At 45.3% G+C, this 20,704-nt stretch overlaps 1 protein-coding gene across 1 annotated transcript in view; it reads left to right on the forward strand.

Moving 5' to 3' along the window:
• CFAP61 (cilia and flagella associated protein 61) overlaps window positions 1-20,704 on the forward strand; it is a 249,891-nt gene that overhangs the window by 193,805 nt on the left and 35,382 nt on the right. Inside the window, exons 23-25 of the mRNA XM_060119879.1 lie at window positions 1,592-1,919; window positions 3,262-3,353; window positions 9,233-9,438. Coding sequence (XP_059975862.1) covers window positions 1,592-1,919; window positions 3,262-3,353; window positions 9,233-9,438 — 626 coding nt within the window. The remainder of the gene's footprint in view (window positions 1-1,591; window positions 1,920-3,261; window positions 3,354-9,232; window positions 9,439-20,704) is intronic.

Here is a 20,704-nt window from a genome sequence, read left to right on the forward strand (position 1 = left end):
AACTGGGTAGGTAGAAGAACTTTGCGGGGATGCTGAAGGGAGCTGCTGAGCATTAATGGTCCTGTTTTTCATGCATAATTTCAATTCAAATCAAATGTCTTTCCTATTTTTCTGTGAGTGGGAAGTCTGTTTCTATAGAGATGGGAAAGGAGTAGAGAGGGAAAAAAAAGAGGAGAAGAGAGACAGAAAGTGTCAGAGTCAGGGACTCAGAGAAATATATTTTCCTGTGGTCACTGAGCAGGGTTATAAAACAGAAAACATTTTAAAGAGGTTTGAAAGAAAGAAGCTGCCTGGATGGGAGTAATTGGGATAGGATTAGACATCTGAGTGAACAGAGACAGGGAGAAGGGCAAAGGCCCTGCCGGTTCCCTGAGGGAGAAGAAAGGACATCATAGGGATGGTGGATCTGAGTCCAGTGCTGTCCAATAGAACTGTCTGTGATGGTGGAAATGGTCCATGTCTGTGCAGTCTAACATGGCAGCCACCGCCACCTGTAGCTTTTGGGCATTTGAAATAGGTCACCACAACTGAGGGTCTGGATTTTAAATTGTTTGATTTTAATTAATTTAGAGTTAAAAGTATATAGTCACCCGTGACTAGTGGCTACTACAGGCCCATTTGTGGCTCATTCCTCATTGGCGCGCCATTCCTAGGTGTAGGGAAGGGCATGACCTCTGGCTCAGGACAGCTGATTTCTGTACGTAAGGGGGCAAGTGAGGTGGGTAGAGCTGGCGTGTGAAGGAAGCAGGGATTGTGGTATCCACCAGTATGAGGACACAGGTCATATGTTCATTTCTTAACATGCTTTTAATAAGGTGGCAAACTGTGTTTAGGTAAAGATAAAAATGATTCAACTTAGCTACTTCAATGACAACTGAAGACTTAAAAACAGCTAACTTGGACTGCTTTAATGACTTAACATCAATATGGAAGATGATCTCCAGATAAGTACGAGAACGCATTAAAATGTGGGCAGAGAATGGAGGCCTGCAGGTACCTTGTAAATCTTCACTGAATCAGCATCTGCTGACCCAGGGCAGGAAGTAACAAGGCAGGAGCCCAAACCTGGTGGGTACCAAGGCAGACGGGGCTTGCATTCTCTCTGGGGCATCCTGCAGGGAGTGACAGGCTTTCTGGGTTTAAAGGGGGCAGGAAAGGGGCAGCCTGAAGACTCAAAACTGGACGAAGTGACCCCAAGAAGGAACCTGGAGAGACCTAAGTGTCAGACGCAGGAGAGGAAAATGGAAGGAGGCTGAGAAGGAGCGATTCGAAATGTCCGAGAATGAGGGGAAGGTGGTGTTTATGAATGTAAACCTCCTTACGGGAAAGAACGTGCTCTTGTGGGAGATATTCCACCATGTGGCACCCTCGCCCCTGGATGTCTAGATTGAGCAATTAAAAAAAAAAAAAAGAGTGACCTTGAGTGATCTTAATTTCTTCTGCGTACCAAAGATACACACCATTATGGCATACTGTTCGTAGATTTAGGTTTTCTTGTGTGCCCCAAGTAATAAAATAGAGACTCTTCACCCTGTTGGGAAGGTACAGTGAAGAATGATAACTAGAAATAATGTGATTGTTCACTTTGTAGATGTTCTTCAGCTTCTGTGAGAAGAACGTGGATTACGAAACATTCAGAGCCTTCAATGACGCATGCCTTGTCTACGACGGCCGACTTGTGATAGACGCCAACTTCCACACCAATGACATAGCCATCAGAGCTGCCGGCTCCCTCACCAAGTTCTCCAACAGGTATCACTCAAATGAGTGGACTCACAGCAACTTCAATTCCAAGGAAATTGGCTTCCAGCTGGCAGCAGTGATGCTCAGCCTCTTTGACCCGACCCTCGAGCCTGTGACTGAGCCGCCGGCTGACCTTGACCGACTCATCCCCATGTACAGGGGAGCCAAGATCAAAGGTATGTAGTGGGCCACCTTCATCCCTGTGATGGAGCCACTGGTTGGATCTGGACCAGCCAGCCCTCCGTTTCCTGTAGGTTTGGTGAGGAGGCGCCCGTGTCCCTCAGTGGGTTTGCACAGAGACACGGGAGGGCTCTCTCTTATGTTTAACTATTTATTATGGACTTGATTTTATCACATCAGAACTGATGTGATAAAATTTTTCACATCAGAATGTGATTCTCACTTTACATATAAGGAAACTGAGACTAGGGGATGATCAGTAACTTGCCCAGAGGTCCCTCACAACTGGTGTATGGTTTGATGCCCTGACATCTTACCAAACTTTCATTCTCAATATAAGTTGAGAGGTAAGGAGAACTTCCAAGCCTCCCAGGCTTTGGTCTGCTGTCTGGATGGATAAGCTAGGCCATTACCAGCTGTAAAACGGTCCAGTTTTATCCCCTCAGCTTTATTGACCCCTAAGGAGATCATCATATGAGTGACACAGAACTTTCTTATATTTGGGAGGTGGGAGTTACCCTTGAAAACAGTATCTTTGAATGTTGTGGATCTTCTACCAGAAAAATGCACATGTTTACAAAACTGTATGTTTATTTGCAGAAGGTTGATGGACCAACCCCCATAGTCATCCATGGACCCCTAGGGGGTCTGTGGACCCTAATCCAGTAAACAAAACATCAGGCTAAAGAGACAAAAGCCCTGTATTGCAGTCCTTGTGTTTATCTACCCAACTAAATGGCCTCCGAGAGGTTGTGATCTCCTTCTCACTCTGGATGAGACCTTAAGAAAGGTGGTGGATGTGGGAAAGAAAGACAAGGCATGGGTGTCAGAGGCTGATCAGAGCTAGACCAGGCTCGGGCTTCTAGGGCAAGCTAGAGATAGTAACAGTTTCATAATACGAGTTTTCTAAAGCATTGAACAAGAACTTTGTTGATTTTCCTTATAACATTTACTTTCTTAGTATTTTGATTACATAGTGGAGGAGGATGGAGAATGGGAACACCACGGCAACATTTGTAGACCAAAGTCTTGGTTGGCTTTAGCAGGCAGAGATTAGAATGCCACAAGTTATGGGAAATCAGGATGCACAGGATCAGCTTGGCACCTCTTGGAACATTGGTGGCTATATTATGGGTTATAACGGCACATTCATGTTGATTTTATTAAATAAAATAAATCACAGAGTGTTCCTTGCTAATAGAGGTACTTGAGTGGGAAAATTTGAGTAGCATACACCACGGCAGGCATCTCTGGTTGTCCTGTGGTACAGACGTAAGCCCTGTTACCCAGTTGTTACCCGACTGAATTAAAATGTGGAAAACTTGTCATTTCCACCAGGAGGCATCCTCCCTGGGTCATACCATTATCTGCATATCGCCAAACCCGCCATCCCAACCCCATTGGAGGTACAAATGGCCCAGTCTGATTTTGTAAGTATTATTCCTGAATTTCATTTTACTTTCAAATATAACACTTTATTTATGGGGGTAGGGGTGAAATTCTTAATTCAGTCTTTAGTGTAATGTATTGGTTCATGCATCAGAAAGCCAAGTGGCAGCTTGGTCCCCAAAACGGCCCCCACTGACTCCCACCCCTCAGTATTCATGTCCTTGTATGGTCCTCTCCCACACTGACTAGGGCTGACCTGTGTGGCCAGCAGAATATTGTGGAAATGATAGTGTGTGACTTCCAAGGCCAGGTCCTGAAAGATAATACAGCTTCCAACTTGCACCCTCCTGGGTCACTGCCGCCATATTGTAAGGTCACCCAGGTGGCCCTTTGGGAGGTTCACGTGGGGAGGGATTGAGGATTTCTGCGCCAGCCAGTCGTGTGATGGAGCCACTGTGGAAGTGGTCCTCCAGCTCTAATCCAGCCTTCAGACGATGCAGCCCTGGCCAACATCTTGACTAAAACGTACAGGAGACCATGAGCCAGAATCCCCCAGATAAGCGATTCCCAATTTCTGACTCCCAAAGACTGAGGTTATAAAAATGTATTGTCATTTTAAGCCATTTATTTTTTAGAGAAGTTTTAGGTTCACATCAAAAGTGAGAGGAAAGTACAGAGATTTCCCATATACCCCCTGCCCCCATTCATGCACAGCCTCCCCCATTGTCAACATCCCCACCAGGGCGGTACATTTTTTACAATTGATGAACCTACATTGATGCATCATTATCACCTAAAGCCCACAGTTCACATTGCGGTCCACTCTTGGTGTTGTACATTCTATGGACAACTGTATAATTCTATTGGACAAATGTATAATGACATGTACCCACAATTACGGTATCATGCAGAGTAGTGTCACTGCCCTAAAAATCCCTCTGCTCCACCTATTCATCCCTCCCTCCCTCCCCTGCAACTCCTGGTAACCACTGATCTTTTTACTGTCTCCATACTTTTGCCTTTTCCAGAATGTCATAGAGTTGGAATCATACAGCATGTGGCCTTTTCAGATTGGCTTCCTTCACTTAATAATTTGCATTTCACTTCCCTCCATGTCTTTTCATGGCATGATAACCCATTTCTTTTTAGCCCTGAATAGTATTCCACTGTGTGGATGGACCACAGTTTATGCATCCACCTCCTGAAGGACATTAAGCCACTAGGTTTTGAGGTAGCCTGTGATGAATCCATAGATAATTAAAATAACCACCTCTGTGGCAATAGCAAGTAAATTGCTTAGGGTCTGGGATGTCTGTCCAGGTCCCCCTGTTCTCCTGCCCTCCCTGGATGACACAGGAAGGGCCAGCGAGCTGAAGCTGAAGCTGCATGTGCTTGGGGGTTGGGAGGGGCGTTCCCTGTGTTCAAGGTAACTAGAAAGGACACAGCGTGGTTGGTCGGTTGGTGAGCTTCTCAGGTAAGATTATCGGACAGTTGGTCCCAACTGGTGTTTGTTGTCAACTGGGGTTTCCTTTCTGGTGCGTCGTGTTTGCTTTTTCATCAGTGAGGAAGACACTGGAGGTTGCCTGCTTCCACTCCCATTTTCTCATCCTGAATTTTTTTGAGGGTTAATGATCTAAGTTAAAATAAGCACATCTCCCAGATTTCCTTGAGAATGAGGTCAGCCATGTGGCAGGTCCTGGCCAATGAGATGTAGTAGAAGCTGCTGGAAAATTCCGTAAGGGGGAGCAGACTCCAGATGTCCCAGGCTCCTGGCCCCTCACCCTCTCTCTTCGGGAAGTCAGAATCCCAGCTCTTCCATTGACTTCCCATGGACTTTGGACAAGTTATCAACTGCTCTGCATTTCTGGGGTTATTAGGGGTCCCATATAAAGTAACACTGCCTTCAAGGAATCAAACAGGTGACCCATCAGTGGTGGATGTTGTTAATTATAGTTCCAGAAAAATAATGAAACCTGGTTCTTCCAGGGAAAGGATGGATGCTATGTGTTTAAAACTTATTTCCTTTGGGCCTTTCCCAGATTCTTTCAGGTGTGTCCTGTATCCACAGTCTGATGCAAAATGTTCTTACAAGTAAAGAAAGGACCATAGCGAATAGTGCTCCAGTCTCTACTGCTGTGTAACAAAACTTAGGGACATGAAGCAGCCACTGGATTCCGCTCACAGATTCGGTGGGTTAGGAATTCGGACAGTACACGGTGGGAATGGCTTCAAAAGCTAGGAAATACTGGACTTGGTTTCACACTGAACCAGATTCTTCAAGGACGGTGTGTGATTTCTGACATGCAGTGTCATTTATTTATGAAGCACTGGTTCTCTCTCGGAATAAAGTCAGAGGAGGAGCGAAAGGGAGTTTTAGATAATGAGAGTTTTAATAAGAATGGAACTTGAATAGCTTCTTTGGCTGGTGCTGTGACAGTATTTGAGCAGGAACCCTGACTGTAATTAACCATTTTGCCAGGTGGGCCTCCTTTTTAATTAGTACAGAAGATCTAAACAGATTTTTTTTCCCCATTTTATTCACCAAGAAAAAAAATGTAGGATGGTTCCATGGCAATCTTTTGGATTTGGAATTAATTTGATTAAGTAAAATTGTTGCCAAAATGGTCAGGCAGTCGCCTAAATATGGCCAGTGGATCGAGAATGGAGCCCATGGAGCAGTATTTCACTAGAGAAACTAAATTACTGTTCTCACAGCAAATGTAGTAAGATGAATCTCATCAGACTCTTGTAGCACTCACGCATCGAGATATTTAAGTAAGGAGATGCTTTAGTAATTCATGAGGTAACCCGACAAAAGGAAGACAGGGGACCCCAAGTCGTCTACATAATGAACTAATCTGCAGATTCCAGTCCACATGCTTTGTTGGCTTATACTCCACAGAATAAAGAAATTTGTCACAACAAACTCTGCCTGGGTACCATTAAATTTAAAATTGTGTATTCATCGTGGGAGCTGGGAACCTGGTTTCTTGCACGCCGAGTCTGATTACCCCTGGGTCTTTCATTTGGCGTGAATTCCAGAGCCATATTCCAATCTTTGTCAAAATCATAAAGGAGCTCAAAAGGATAATTATATTCAGGAAAAAAGGAAGAGAAAAAAAAACCCACATCAGAACCTGTTACTCTGTCAAAATTTTAAACTCGACACCCAAATCTCCTAACAATTTATTCATATTCTTAAAGGAAGAAACTAGCCACCTCCCACAGAATTGGAAAGTGTATGAAATCATCATCGTCGTTAGCCCAGAATCCCTCACCGGGTGGCAAGGCTGGAAGCTGCCTTAAGTCCTTGTTTAGTGGAGTGATTTTCCGGGAAGATAAGCAGAAAGGGTCCTGGACTTCACTGGATTTTCCCATCTGTCAGCAACAGTGACTAGGAATGACCTCAGAAATTTAGATAAGTCTGCCCAGCCCCACAGGGGTAACTTGTGTCTGAGAAACCCATCTGTAGGTGACTTACCTTTCATGTCAATGCAAACTATTTTGATGCTGCATGCCCAGGACGGCCCCCTGGTTATGTGATCGCAGTGCCAGATCTCATTAACGATGGTCATGGTCACTTCCAGAGTCAAGATGTGCTGTCTTTGCACCACTGGGCACTTTTTTCCTCCATGTGCCTTTAAATTCAACCTTTAAATTAAAAAGTAAGGCCAACTCCCCTCCACCAAATAAACAGACCCATGATGACACATCACTGGAAACAATGCTGACGACACAGCCCTTGTGGAACAGGGTGACCTCAGAGGGCACGTGATGCTGAGAAACCAGCCATGGAGTCACCATGGCCCTCGAGTTGAGGTGCTCAGTATCCACTGAATCAGCCCCCAAATACAGGTGCTTGTGAGCAGAGAGTGGGATATTCAGTGAAACTCTTTGCCAAGTCAAAAATATTGTCAGCCACGTGGGTGGATCCTGAGATGTAGCCCTCTGATGCCTGAGTTCCCTTCCTTAATCACTCAGCATAAAGAAACTTCAAAGAGGAAGAGGAGAGTCCACAATCTTGTGGGATCTGCTGTCCACTGAGGCCAGGGAAACTTGGTGCTAAAACTATGCCAGAGCTGTGGCCAGTGCCCGCTCTCCCGGATCCCCAGCCGCCCTACCAGCAAGGCCAGGGAGCAGCCCCTCCCCCAGACACTCATTCAACTTCACCAAGGCACCCCTGACTGCGAAGAGGCCTCCCCAGGGTCAACTTCACTTGGTGGCTCATCATAGCAAACGCTATTTCTGAATTAAATACACACAGAGCTATGAGAGTGACGAACGCTCCCGTTGTGAGCATCTCTAAGAATAAATACAAGACTTTAAAGACCATTTGAGTTTGGCACCAGCAGCTTTAGTCTTAGCCCTCTCCATTAACATTTTGTTAAAATGTTGACACAAAAACAAATAATGATACCGCTTATTTTTATGAAAATAGAATGATTCTCTACAAATTATAAGACATTATAAATTTTTATACTATACTTCTATAGTATAAAATGTATTGGGAACATATTTTCCTGTTATGAAATAACTCACCAGTAATTTCTGTTGGATGCATTGCATCCAGTTTTGTGCATATACCATTGTTGCGTTAGATAATACCCTACTGGGTGTTTTTTTAAACACTTTGCTATGGAGGTAGATTTCCTCTCTGTATCCATCCATCTCTATGATGCTGGACCTCGTGCACCTCCCTGGGGCACTGTCCCCCACCCCCTTCCTAAGCTGTGTTTGTTTTGTCCCCCAATCTCGTGCATATCCTTGGGGCTGGCCCAGGACTTACCTGGCATCCCTCCTGTATGTCTCACCTTGTGCCTTTATAGTTGGCTGGTTCCTCCTCAGGGCTTAGTCACGTGATACACAAACATCCACCAGTTGCTTCAATTTACTTAAAAATCCAGTTAATCCGTGTGTCCTTGTTTAGACAAAGTCCCCAGGGGATGTCCGGGACTCAGTAAATGTTTGGGATCAGTGCAGTTCAACTTGCCCTGGTTTTCTAAATGCCACATTCAAGTTCAGAGCAAAAGCTTAAATCTATATGCACTCAGGAGAGATTTACTGAGTGTTACTGTGTACTGAGTTCAGAGTCCAGGGGCAAAGTCTGTGGGTTCAGCCACCACCAGCCAAACCCAGGTTTGTCCACGGAGGTTCTGTTTGTTGCTGGAGCCAGTGGGAAGCATGTCTCTGGCTGGTCAGTCAGTGGCCATCAGGGGCTGAAATAGAAAAAGTGGTCGTGACTGGGGTAGAGGGGCATCTTTCCTTGTCATCTGGGTTCACATGGTGGTTTAGCCAGTTTCTAGGGGACATAAAGCCATGAATCTACACCTTTCACTATTTACAAACTAACAAGTAGCCCACAGAACGGTATGTGTATTTTCCGTGATCTTGAACCTTCTTCCCAGGAACAGACCCTACCAAACCATTGAACCTCTGCAAACCCAGCTGTCAGGGATTCACCTTTTTCCTTGTTTCCTTCGTTCGAGTAGAACTTTAAAAACTGAAATTCCTTTTGCGCACCTTTGACTAGGAGGTTTTTCTCAAAATGGTGCTGTGAAAAACTTAGAGTTAACAGTCTTATGACGCCGCGCAGGAGAGAATAGACCCAGTTCCACCTACTGGCTGTGCCAGGTATTGAATAACGGAGAATTGACCGTAACCTAGCAACTAATTTAGAAACGTGGAGCGATATAATCACAGTGTCAAATACCCTGAGGAACTTTCAGTCATCAGATTCAAACACATGGTTTCTGACACGCACTTATCTACAGTCAAGTTTGGTCAATATCTACTACTGTGATTTGCAACAGGCAATAAGCTCTAACCCATCCATTATGTTTGAAAAATAAATTGCTATGATAAAGTTCCCAAAGTCCAGAAATGTTTCTAACGTTGTTTTTCTGATGCACTCCTCGGCCAGGGTTCAGAAATAGTAACGGGTAACGTGAAGAACGGGACTTACTTCCGAATCCACACCAACAAGTACAAGATGGTGGAAACCATCACGTGCCTTTCCAAAGTGCCTTTCCCTGCCTCCAACTACATCCGCCTGTTTGGCCAGCACGAGCAAGTCCTCAACAACCTGTGCTCTCGGTACAAGGACGGGCTGGTCCCAGACCTCTACAGGTGAGCTGGGCGTTGCCCTTTCCCGGGGGTTATGGGGTGGGGGGAATGCAGACACAGGCCATGGATGCCTTGTGAATGAGGGAGGGGTTTTGTGATGCACCAGGAAGTACACGGGAAGCCCTGGGAGAAGCTAGAGCTTCTCAACAGTGAAGAGTATCAGACCCACCCGCACTGGAGAGGCCCACGGAGAAGAGCACAGGCTCGTGTGTACACAAGTGGCCACACGGCCACGCGCAGGCCTGGGTCCCAGACGCATCCATGCACAGCCTTCACACCACAGATGATATTCAAGTCTCTCTTGAGACACAGGCTGCTAAGAGCAGTGGTCAGAAACATAAGAGGTCGATTTGGGGGCTGGATGGAGGTACCTGGTCCTGGGGGGAGTTCCAGCACCACAGACAGGATGTCTGTGACCCCAGCCTCCCCCTCATGGCACGTGCTCAAGCAGAGGGGGTGACCGTTTGCCTAAGACGTTGGGAAGGAATTCTGCTCCAGCAGGTTGGTTAGACTGGGGGCTCTAGATCCCAGTCTTTCAAGTTCAGAGACACTCTCTTGTCCAATACCTCTAGGAAGGCTAGAACTGTAGAGTAGAAATCCACTTCTGGATGCAGTCTGCTGCTTAGAAAGGTTAAGAGAGTTTCCTTCGATCCACAAAACAAGATGGTGACAAATAGAGACATAGGACGTAAGTCATAGAATTCAGGGTCCTCAGTACCCAGGGCGGGGGGACTGTCAGAAGCAATCTCTCTTCCCTCTTAAAAATGCTTTTAAATTGTAGACTACATCATAGAAACAAAACAAATAAATAAAACATGTACGTACACTTTAAAGGATAATAGTACTGGAAATCTATGTGCCTTACTTCAAAACCCCTGTCTGATCACACCCCCTCCGTCTGCTTGGAGGTCACCACTGCCCTGCAGTTTAGGTTAATCATTCCCTTTCTTTCCTGTAAAGGAGGGATCAGCAAACTTTCCCTGTAAAGGTCCGGATGGTAAATACCTTGGGGACCACAGGACTTCTGTCACATGTACTAAAGTCTGCCACTGCGCCGTGAAAGCTGCCACAGATGATCCATAAACAAAGGGGGTGGCTGCATGCCAGTAAAACTTTGTACTGAAACAGGTACCAGGCCAACCCTTGTTTCAAAGGTGTGCCACGTACAGTATATGGTTTCCTAAATGATGTACTGGTTTGTTCTGCTTACTTTTGAATCAGTTCTGTGGCCCCTGGAGAAAGTCAGCACTCCGTTTGGGGCCCTGTTTGCGAGCCTGCTCATGGCAATGCGTGTAGCTGGAGTTTGTGTGTTTTCCCTGCTGTATGGTATTCCGTGTATAAGATAACTGTGTCACAGCTCATCCGTCCATTTTCCTGTTGATTGATGTTCATATTGTTCCAGTTTGGTGCCATTGGCATCGTGGGCACACCTCCTGTGCAGGAATTTCTCTCGGGTGTACTAGGTGATGCCCAAATGTTCCCCACGGTAGTGCTGTCTGTTACCCTCCCTCCAGCCAGCTGTGAGAGCCCTCCGCAGCCCTGACAGTCCTCGGCACTGTTCAGCTTGAACATTTGGCCACCCTGGTGGTGTGGAAAGGTGTCTACCCAGGGTTTCAGTGTTCCCTTTCCTGATTTCTAATGCGGTTTAGTGCCTTTTCATTTGTTTGTGGGCCATTCATGGTAGTTTCTGGGGAAATGCCTGTTTATGACATTTGTCCCTTTTGGGGGGGCGGGGGTCGTCTTCTCTTACTAACTTACAGGAATTGTTTGTATATTCTGGATACAAACTTGGTTGTTTACATTTCCTTCAAATGTCTTCTTCCATTCTGAGGCTTGTCTTTTCACTTTCTCTATGGTGTCAGTTAACAGATATTCTTCATTTTAAAGTCATCTGTCTTTTTCCGGATTTTTGTCCCTTTGCTCTTCTAATAGTTTTATAGTAAACTTGTGACGCTCCATGAAAAGCCCCACTGGATTTGATAGGAAATGCATTAAACCTTAGATCAATTATGTAAGAGTTGACATCTTGGATATTAATTTTAGTATCATAACATACTAGTTAACCCTTGAACTATAGTGTCAATATAGTCAAAAGTCGAAAGTCTGAGTATAACTCACCTTCTGCCCTCTGTGTCTGTGGTTCCACATCCTCGGATTCAACTCAGGGCCAATCAACCAAGCATGGATCGTGTAGTACTATAGAATTTACTGTTGAAAAAAATTTGTGTGTAAGTGGACCCACGCGGTTCAAACCACAATTGTTCAAGGGTCAACTGTGTAGATCTTGATTTATGTGGGTCTGTTTAATATCTTTCGATAAAAATTTATCATTTTCTCCATCAATGGCTTGCTTAATTTTTGTTTGATATGATCCAAAGTTCTTTATATTTTTATTGCTGTTGTAAATATCATTTTCTTACTGATTGCTTCTATATAGTGTATAGAAATGCGCTTTTTTATGGTTTTGAATTCTGCACATTTGCTAAACTCCCTCATTCATTCAAATAATTTACCTGTAGATTCTTTTAGATTTTCCACGCAAAAAAATTATATCATCTGCAAATAATGACAGTTTTGTTTGTTTCTTCTTTTTAAATCTTTGTAACTTTTATTTCTTTTTCCTGTCTTACTTCACTGGCTAAGATTTGTGGTAAAATTTGGGATAGAAGTAGTGAGGGATGACACCCTGGCTTCGTTCTTAATTTTAAAGTGAATTCGTTCAATATTAAGTGTGTGACGTTTACCATACATATTTTTGTAGACATCCTTTATCAGGATAAGGAAGTTTCTTTTTATTACTGGCTTGCTAAGCATTTTTATCATGCACGGATTTTTATTTTTTCCCAGAAAGAGTACTTAACTTTTGAAACCTTTTATGTGTGAGGATATCTTCCTATATGTTTCCCATTATAAACTACATTTTGATAAAGTACCAAATTCCTTAATCATAGGCTTCCCCTCCTCAGATCTTTGTAGACATGACTCCAATATTTATTTAAAATAAAGAAAAATACAAGTATTTAGAAAGTGAATTCATTTGTTCCTCAGCTTGTGGGTAGGATTTTATTGTTGGTCTCAATCTTATGCAAAATATTTGAGTTAGAGGGGAATCAGTTGTTCATCAAAGAACATTTTTATGGGAGCTATGTATTAAGAGTCTTCTCTGAAAAGAAAATGTTTTCACGTTTGACCAAATTCAGTTTGTTTTCCCTGAGAAGAAGAGATGCTGAAAGAGACAGACTTTGTGAGCTTGAGACCACGGGTCTGAGCACAGCTGTTAGCTGAGGACAGTAATAGATTTAAAAGTGAATTTGATTTGCTAGGAGTGAATATTGGGGATGGCAAAATGGGACAACACTGGCTATTAGGACGTGCCAAGTGACATCTGTAAGAAAGGGGACAGGGGGATGGTGGCTGATCATGTTCTAGTGTGGTACCCAGGGCACCGCCAGGCCCCGTCCGTCCCTCCCGGATGCCTGTTAGTGCACGAGCAGCTGTGGCCACGTTCTTTTCAAGTGCCACGAAATGCTGCCAGGGCCCGTGCTGACTCTTGGCCCAGCACTGCTCGCCCTGTCTGTTGTCAGACCAACTGGCGAGGCTCTTTCCAAGCAGGCAGGGTGAATGGTTTAGCTGATTTTGGCCGAGATATGATTACCGATTGTTTCCCTGACCTCGGCAGCACCAGCAACATCTCTTGTTCAAATCTGGGCGCATTTCCATCTGTTGCGTCTGGGGGTACCTTCCTCCAGGCTGGGAGGGCTGACCGTTAACCAGCCGCTCTGTCTTCTGCAAGACAGACGTGACCTCAAGATCAAGTTCCTCTCCGGGTTCAAAGAAACCCTCTGGATCCTTTCTCTCCACTTCCCTCAATCTATTCTCACCCCATCAAGGGCCAGGACAGAGGAGGTGCTGGTGGCCCCAGTGGGAATTGTGGCAGCCATGCAGGCAGACGCTGTAGCAATCAAAGCCTCACCAGCCGTGGCTCTGGCTGCCTGCGGACAGGCTCACTTGGAGCCATTTGGGGACACGTGGTGGCTGCCGAGCAGTCAGCCGCTGTGATACCCAGGCCGACAGCTGTCACAGGACAGCAGTGCCACTGAGGGTCTGGAGCCAGGCTGGCTTGGATTCTACCTCTGTTTCATCCTTTGTCTTCCCCTTGGCGCTCCAGTGCAAACCACTGGTGATGGAGAGAATAAATTCACCACTGGTGACTGTGTGTGCGTGCGTGTGAGTGTGTGCCTGTGAACATGTGTGCCTTTGTGTGTGAGTGTGTCTGTTAGTGTGTGTGAAAGAGAGTGAAATAAATTGATGGGTTGACGGATTTATCACTTTGGAAAAAGAATGGAGTCCCTGTTCCTTTCTGAACCAACCAGCATTTGAAAGTCACATAACAAGTGTGTTACAAAATGGGCTTTTCCGCAGTCTTCCCCTTGGAGCACCGGTGCCCTGCAGTGTCCCACGCACGCATGCACACGCCTGTCACAGTCCCTGCAGCTCCCGCCCAGCCCCTCTGATGATGTCTAGAAGGAGCCGCTCCTTCCCTCCACCTGCTGGGCTGCTTTGCCCTCAGACACTGGGGCAGAAGCAGCTTCCCTGGGGGTGCCAGGAAGTCAGAGATGGGAACCGTGCGTGGAGAGGAAGCGGGGGCGGAGGCGGGGCCGTGCGAAGTCCCCATCACGGGGCTCTAACAAGGCCCGTCCCGTGTCCTCCCTGCTTCCTTGCCTCTTCCTCATCTTCATGTACGCCGCTTAGCGGTGGCCCTGCAAAGAAAAGCTCCTGCCTACCGACTTCCCCGCACCATGGCCTTAATTAACAGTCTATAGCATCCTTTATCCTCGCGGCGTGAATAGGTCTTGCCCCGGCTTCTTTGTGTGAGCCCATCAGATACTCATAAACCTTGATTGAAATCACCTCTTCTCACATCTGAACGTGCTCAGCTCTCAAGGCTGCCCTCGCCCGGCCCTCTCCTCCTGCGAGCGCCGCGTCCCCCTCCATGCTTCCCAAATGCTCGGATGCCTATTTTTAATGGCTAAGTGCTGCTGTGCACAGCGTTCTAAATGGGATTTGAGCAGGCCCTTTAAAAGGCTGCCGTTACCTTTTTGAACCACGAAGCCCAAGGAGTGACTCCCTCAGGAAAGCTGCCGTGCGCCATCTCTGTCTTCAGAGAAGCCAGGTAGGGTGCTGCCAGCCTGCGCAGCCTCCTAATTCCCTTATTAGACTCAATTGGAATCATTTAATCATGACTTACATGTTTTTCAGTTCCCCTGTAGTCAGTGGCCTTGTGCTATGCCCGGTAGGCTATCACACACTAAATACTAGGTGCCCATTTTTCCAGACTTATCAAAATTTTATTGAGCTATGGCTGCCCACTCCAACTTGTCAGTTTTTGGGTGCATACCTAAAATTTGTTGGATAATAGTTCTCCCAAGATGCAACTTTCCCTGTTGGCTGCTTACTGAGTCACCCACCTGCCTTTCTGGAGACCCTTTAGATCAGTGTTCCTGTCCATCTTTCATTTCAGATAATGCCAATTCCATTTCATAGCCTTATAAAGAATCCTTTTTCAAGTGATTTGCTAAAATCAAAATCCACCCTCTTGGGACTTCCCTGGTGGTCCAGTGGTTAAGACTCCATGCTCCCAATGCAGGGGGCCCAGTTTCGATCCTTGTTCGGGGAACTAGATCCTGCATGCCACAACTAAAGATCCCACATGCCACAATGAAGATCCCTCGTGCCATGACTAAGACCTGGCACAGCCAAATAAATAAGTAAATAAATAGATAAATCTTTTTTAAAATCCATCCTCTTCATTTTGCTTCCCCGTTATTTAACTCTATTTCTCCACCCTTGTGCATGTTCACACACTTTCACCTGGGGCTCCTCACTGGTCATTCCCTGGCCTCCTTGATCCAAGAGGCATCTCCTCGCCCACTGGTTTTCTCATACAATCACATTGCGGGTGAGGCTGAACCCATATTTTGAAACATCCCTCATTACTGAGACGGTCAGCCTTAGGTCTCAAAGTATAGACCAATGAAGGGGCCAAATTCCATTTAACACAACCTATGTCCATTTTTATTTGTAATATTGCTCTGACTAAAAGACTAGGATTCTTTTTTTCTAGTATATGTCATCTCCCTCCTTCCCACAGTGCCATTGTATGGCATTAACCTTTCCTGAGATGAAGGGCAAGATTGTTTTAAGTGGTCCTGAAGTCATGGCCAGAACGTGTCCCTTCAGACATTCATCCCAAGATGATAACATGCAGGAAAAACAAACGCAGGCGTACACACGGTCAGGGCTGAATGTTAAGGTAATGACCCTGGAGCAGTGCTTTGAGTCTGGAGCTTTTCTTTTTCATCTCTTATCCAATGTGTTCCAATAATTTGCCTCATTCGTCATGAAATTATAGTTTGGCATATTATCTCAACATTTATCAGAAAGGCCTGGATTGAGATTTTTTTATGGTTTTGAGGTACCTGGAAGGTACATTTTCTTATTTCAAGTGCCTCAGTCTCATTCGTGTTAGTGAGAATCTTTGCCTTGAGGACAGTGCCCATAAGTGAGTGAAAGAAAAGTGCGTATCCCATCTCACAGCCAAGATTCATTTCAATGTTAAAGGCTTTTACTAACGAGAATGTGTAAAGACTCATCAAGCACATGCAGTGCCCATTCCCATCAGTCTAAAGCGAAGGATGGGCTTCCCTGATGGTTCAGTGGTTAAGAATCCACCTGCCAATGCAGGGGACACGGGTTCAAGCCCTGGTCTGGGAAGATCCCACATGCCATGGAGCAACAAAGCCCGTGAGCCACAACTACTGAGCCCGCATGCCACAACTACTGAAGCCCACACGCCTAGAGCCCGTGCTCTGCAACAAGAGAAGCCACCGCAATGAGAAGCCTGTGCACCACAGCAAACAGTAGCCTCTGCTCGCCGCAACTAGAGAAAGCCTGCACAGCAACAAAGACCCAATGCAGCCGGAAATAAATAAGTAAATAAATTACTTAAAAAAATAAATAAAGTGAAGGATGAGGGATAGGAACGCACATTTCTTCACCTGCCTGGTTCCATGTGAATGCCCGTGTCCTTACGTCACTGCCTCTGAGCAGGCATGACCATCTCCTGCAACGGAGGAGCTTGACAGTCTCCCTACTATAAAAGAAAACGATTGCTTTCAGTATCTGAAGGGAAACAGGGATATTTAAATCACAGCTTAGTACCTGGGGGAGATGCCTGCAGCGCAGGGATCCAGCATCCTAGACACCGTGCTGCAGTGTGACCCGTACGTGGGACACTTCACGTGATGTGGGACACGTAACTCACATATGCATCTGTTGGACCACATCTACAATATTATGAAAAATTTCAAACTTTTCACCTAGCTGTATAAAAATAAACAAACACTTCATGGCGAAACCACCTCTGCCATCTGTAAGCTCTAGATGGCCCCCCATCTCCACAGCTGCCGAACCAGCCACGTTCCTGTCACGCTCGCGTGTACACTCGTGGAATATATCCTAAGGTAATTTGGTGTGAAAACCCAACAGTGCGTAAGAGTGAATCCTGACTTCTCCTTCCTAGAGTGGAAAGGACGCTAGACTGAGACGGGTTCAATTTCTGCGCTGTTGTTTATTAGCCTTGCAAACTTGGGCAAGACATTTAATCTCACTGAGCATCCTCTTCCTCACTTCTGAAGTGGAGATATCACCAATGATCAAACTGCCCACATCACAGGATAAAAGCAGATGATGGTGCAGAAGTATTTAAAGACGTAAAGTAATGTACAAGCGCCAAGTTTCGTCATTACTTTAGCTCAAGTGTTCACGTTCCCTCTAAGTCCATACTAGCCTTCATGGAGAGGCAGACTCTTTCAGCCTTTTACACAGTTTTCCTTCTCCCTCCCAAGTTAATGCAAATTTAAGGAAATACGGTGCTTCTTTTAAAATCAAGTAAGCAAACGTTTTAAAATTGCATTTATATATGTGCTTGCTATGTCCTGTTTTAAAAATTGTCTTATTAGAGGTACTCATGAAATTTCACGTGCTTTTTTTTTTCTCACAGTCATGCTCTGAGGAAAAAAAAAACCTGGGGAGAGGTCGTTACCAAGAATTAAATATGTGTGAAATCAGGTGCTTTATTCAGAGTTAGTGATGTATGAAGACTGTACCTCCCAGGGCACTAAGAGCAAAGGAATGGGTCACACGTTTCTGTATAAGCAACACTTAAAGACGATTTCATTTCAAGACACTGCCACCAAAAGCAACCACGTAGGCTCTGAATAACATCTAAAAGTTGGAATTATGAGCTGTTTGAGTTATAAAGTACATCTAGAATCTAATATCATATAGTTTTAAAAATTGCTTCGGAAAATTGTTTCATGCATTGTGAAGAGTTACCAACACCTTAGATCTGCACTGTCCCAATATGACAGCCAATTGCCAGGTGTGACTTTTAAGTTTTAATTAGGATTAAAAAAAATTAAAAGCTCAGCTCCTTGGTCACACTTGCCATGGCTTGTGTACTCAACAGCCACACGTGGCTAGTGGCTACCATATTGGATAGCACAGAATAGATGACATCCATCATGGCAGAAAGTTCTACGGGACCGTGGTGGTGTAGGCCAGTCACATTCGTGGGCGTGGTAATGAGTGGTGTAGGGCAGAGCATCTCTGGACAATCATTTCCTAAAATGCTAATCACCAGGCCCATTTGGTTCTGAATCCCTGACTTGCAGATGTGGTAGCTCAGAGATGGGTGCTCAGTGAAAGCCCCGGTGGGGAGAAGGAAGATGTGATTTCTCTCTATTCCTGCTTTTGTGGGGTCAACTGGAAAGGAGATTCTCCCCAGGTCACATGCCAAGGGTGGACAGAGGGGGAGCAAGAAGGGGCGGGGCAGTCGAGCTCTCTGGGGCCCTTGGTCACACTAGGGGCTTCCTTGTGTACAGTTCAGCTGACCCACCCCAGCCAGCCCGCACTTCCTCACCAGTTATCCTCAGCAGACTCAGTTACTAACATTCTAGCCCTTGTCAGACCCCAGGTCTTGATCTGGGGCTCAGCAGATCTGACTGGTATGTTCAGAACTGACTTCTGGCCCTCTGAGCATCTTTTCAAACTTTTGCTGCAGGAACTAAAGTCCTTTATAGATTTTCTTCCTCCTTTTCACCTGGTGGCCTGTGAGTCAAAGGTATTATTTATGAGTCTGAAATAATAGCTGATGAGCCAATGGTTATCTCCAAGGCTACCAAGTTGCTTTAATATAAATGTCTCTTTACCAAGCTCCAAGAAACAACAGAATTGTCCTATTGTTATTGGAATTATCAACATAAACACATTTCAGAAATCCTGTTTTCAGTCTACTGAACCATGAGAAGAAACTGGCCTGCCTGCCTACATTTTTTATGGCCCAATAACGCAAAAAGATGCTCCAAAGCCACCCGGGCAGAGTGGAGCATCACGCACGCGATGCTCTCATCCCCCTCCCCCTAGGCCTGGATCTTTATATGTTTCTTTTTGAGGATTATTTGGTACATTTTTTTACTCTTTAGCATTTCCATTACAAAATCAATACATGTTTGTTATATAAAATTTAGAAAAATATTTTAAAAGCTAAGTAGAATACAAAGTCCATACCTAATCCCACTACCCAGAACCTATTTCAGATGACTGAGCTATACGAGATGAGAAGAGTTGAAGGGTCACTGCTATCGGCTCCCAGAATTAAGACCTGCAACAAGCTTGTGGACGGTCCACAGACCCTGTCCTGTGACCAGGTGCTAGGAAGGACCTTAACTGCGGTCCAGCACACTCACCTCGGAGATGAGAAAACCAAAACGGCAGGGCTGGCCATGGCTCACAGCCACGAGGGTGGCATCAGGAACATAAGAATCAGAGTCCCCTGCCTCCGAGTCCAGTTCCCTTCATACAGGACCAGAGGAGCACATTTCCCGTTGTGCAGTGACATCATTTAGAGAAAGCACCTGCTAGGAACATGAGAATAATTTTGCTTCTCTGACAAAATACCTCAGGGGATGACCAGGATGATTCACATGTGGAGGAGGAAAACATTAGAACTTCTGTTTGTATTTTTATTTTAAGAAAAAAGGAGAGCAATCAGGCTTTATTCGTACTTGAAGCACAAATACTGGCACCCTCTTGGGCCAGATGAAAGACAGATGTGTGTTCTACATGGACTCAACACATAGAGTGTTACAGGGGGATGTCACAGCTTAGAGGGGTCAACCTTATTAGTGAACTTGGAATTACTGCAGTTTTTGTGTGTCTGGTTTTGTGGATTTATAAATAATGATCTGGTTTTAACTAAACTAACCTCCACAGCATGGGCAAGATCATTTAAAGGACTCTTCCAAAGAATCCACAGATTGAAAATCCTGGGAAAGCATGCATGCATAAACCAGGAAAAGGCAGAGCTGACCTGTCTCCAAGTCCTCAGACAGGATCTTTACCGGCCATATTATGAGTAGGCACAATGATGAATCCTCAGTCAGGGTTCAGTTGCAGACAACAGAATCCTCTCTGGCTAGTTCAAACAGAACGTGACGTACTGCCAGTGATAGGTGGTTTATAAAATTCCTTGAATGGGCTGGAGGAGCAGGCTTTAAACTGGCTTCCAGGGAAGATTCAGAAAGCAGCTCTACAGACCTGGCCAACCTCTGCCACAGTGAGGAATGTGTAGAGTCAGGAAACTGCCAGCTCCACAACCACACCTTCTCTGCCACAGTCCACACCAGCAGAATGGGTCCCCTAAGCCCTGCCTCTCACTGCCCATGGGATTCTGGTACAGCCAACACCAAACGCTACCAGGACCAGGCTTGCCAGCAAAGGAAGAAAAACAGTGGAAACACGGTCTCCGCCTCATGGTACTCATGCCCACCTTCCAACTCCTCCATGAGGGTGTCTCTTTGGAGGATGCTTGGTCTCCTGTAGAACCTACACCCGAGACTCAGTCCCAGGTAGAACCCACATTTCCACTGCCTGGAAAATGTAGTCTTTCCCTTTCCTACCTGGTGTTTTGGGTAAGTCATGCTACCAGGGGTCTGGAATGCAGCTGGATGAACTAGTCTGTAATATCTCCCACAACTAATCAAATCTGACCAGAAATCAGCACCACCACCCCCAAATGCAAAACCATCAAGAAGAACAATTGAAATTTGAATTTACATCTGTTATCAATAAAGATGAACTTTGTCCTAATTTACAGGTTGACAAACCCTTATCCAACATCCTAGGAGCAGATATTACATTTTTTAAA

The sequence above is a fragment of the Mesoplodon densirostris genome, chromosome 16 (genome assembly GCF_025265405.1).
Source record: "Mesoplodon densirostris isolate mMesDen1 chromosome 16, mMesDen1 primary haplotype, whole genome shotgun sequence".
Lineage (NCBI taxonomy): Eukaryota > Metazoa > Chordata > Mammalia > Artiodactyla > Ziphiidae > Mesoplodon > Mesoplodon densirostris.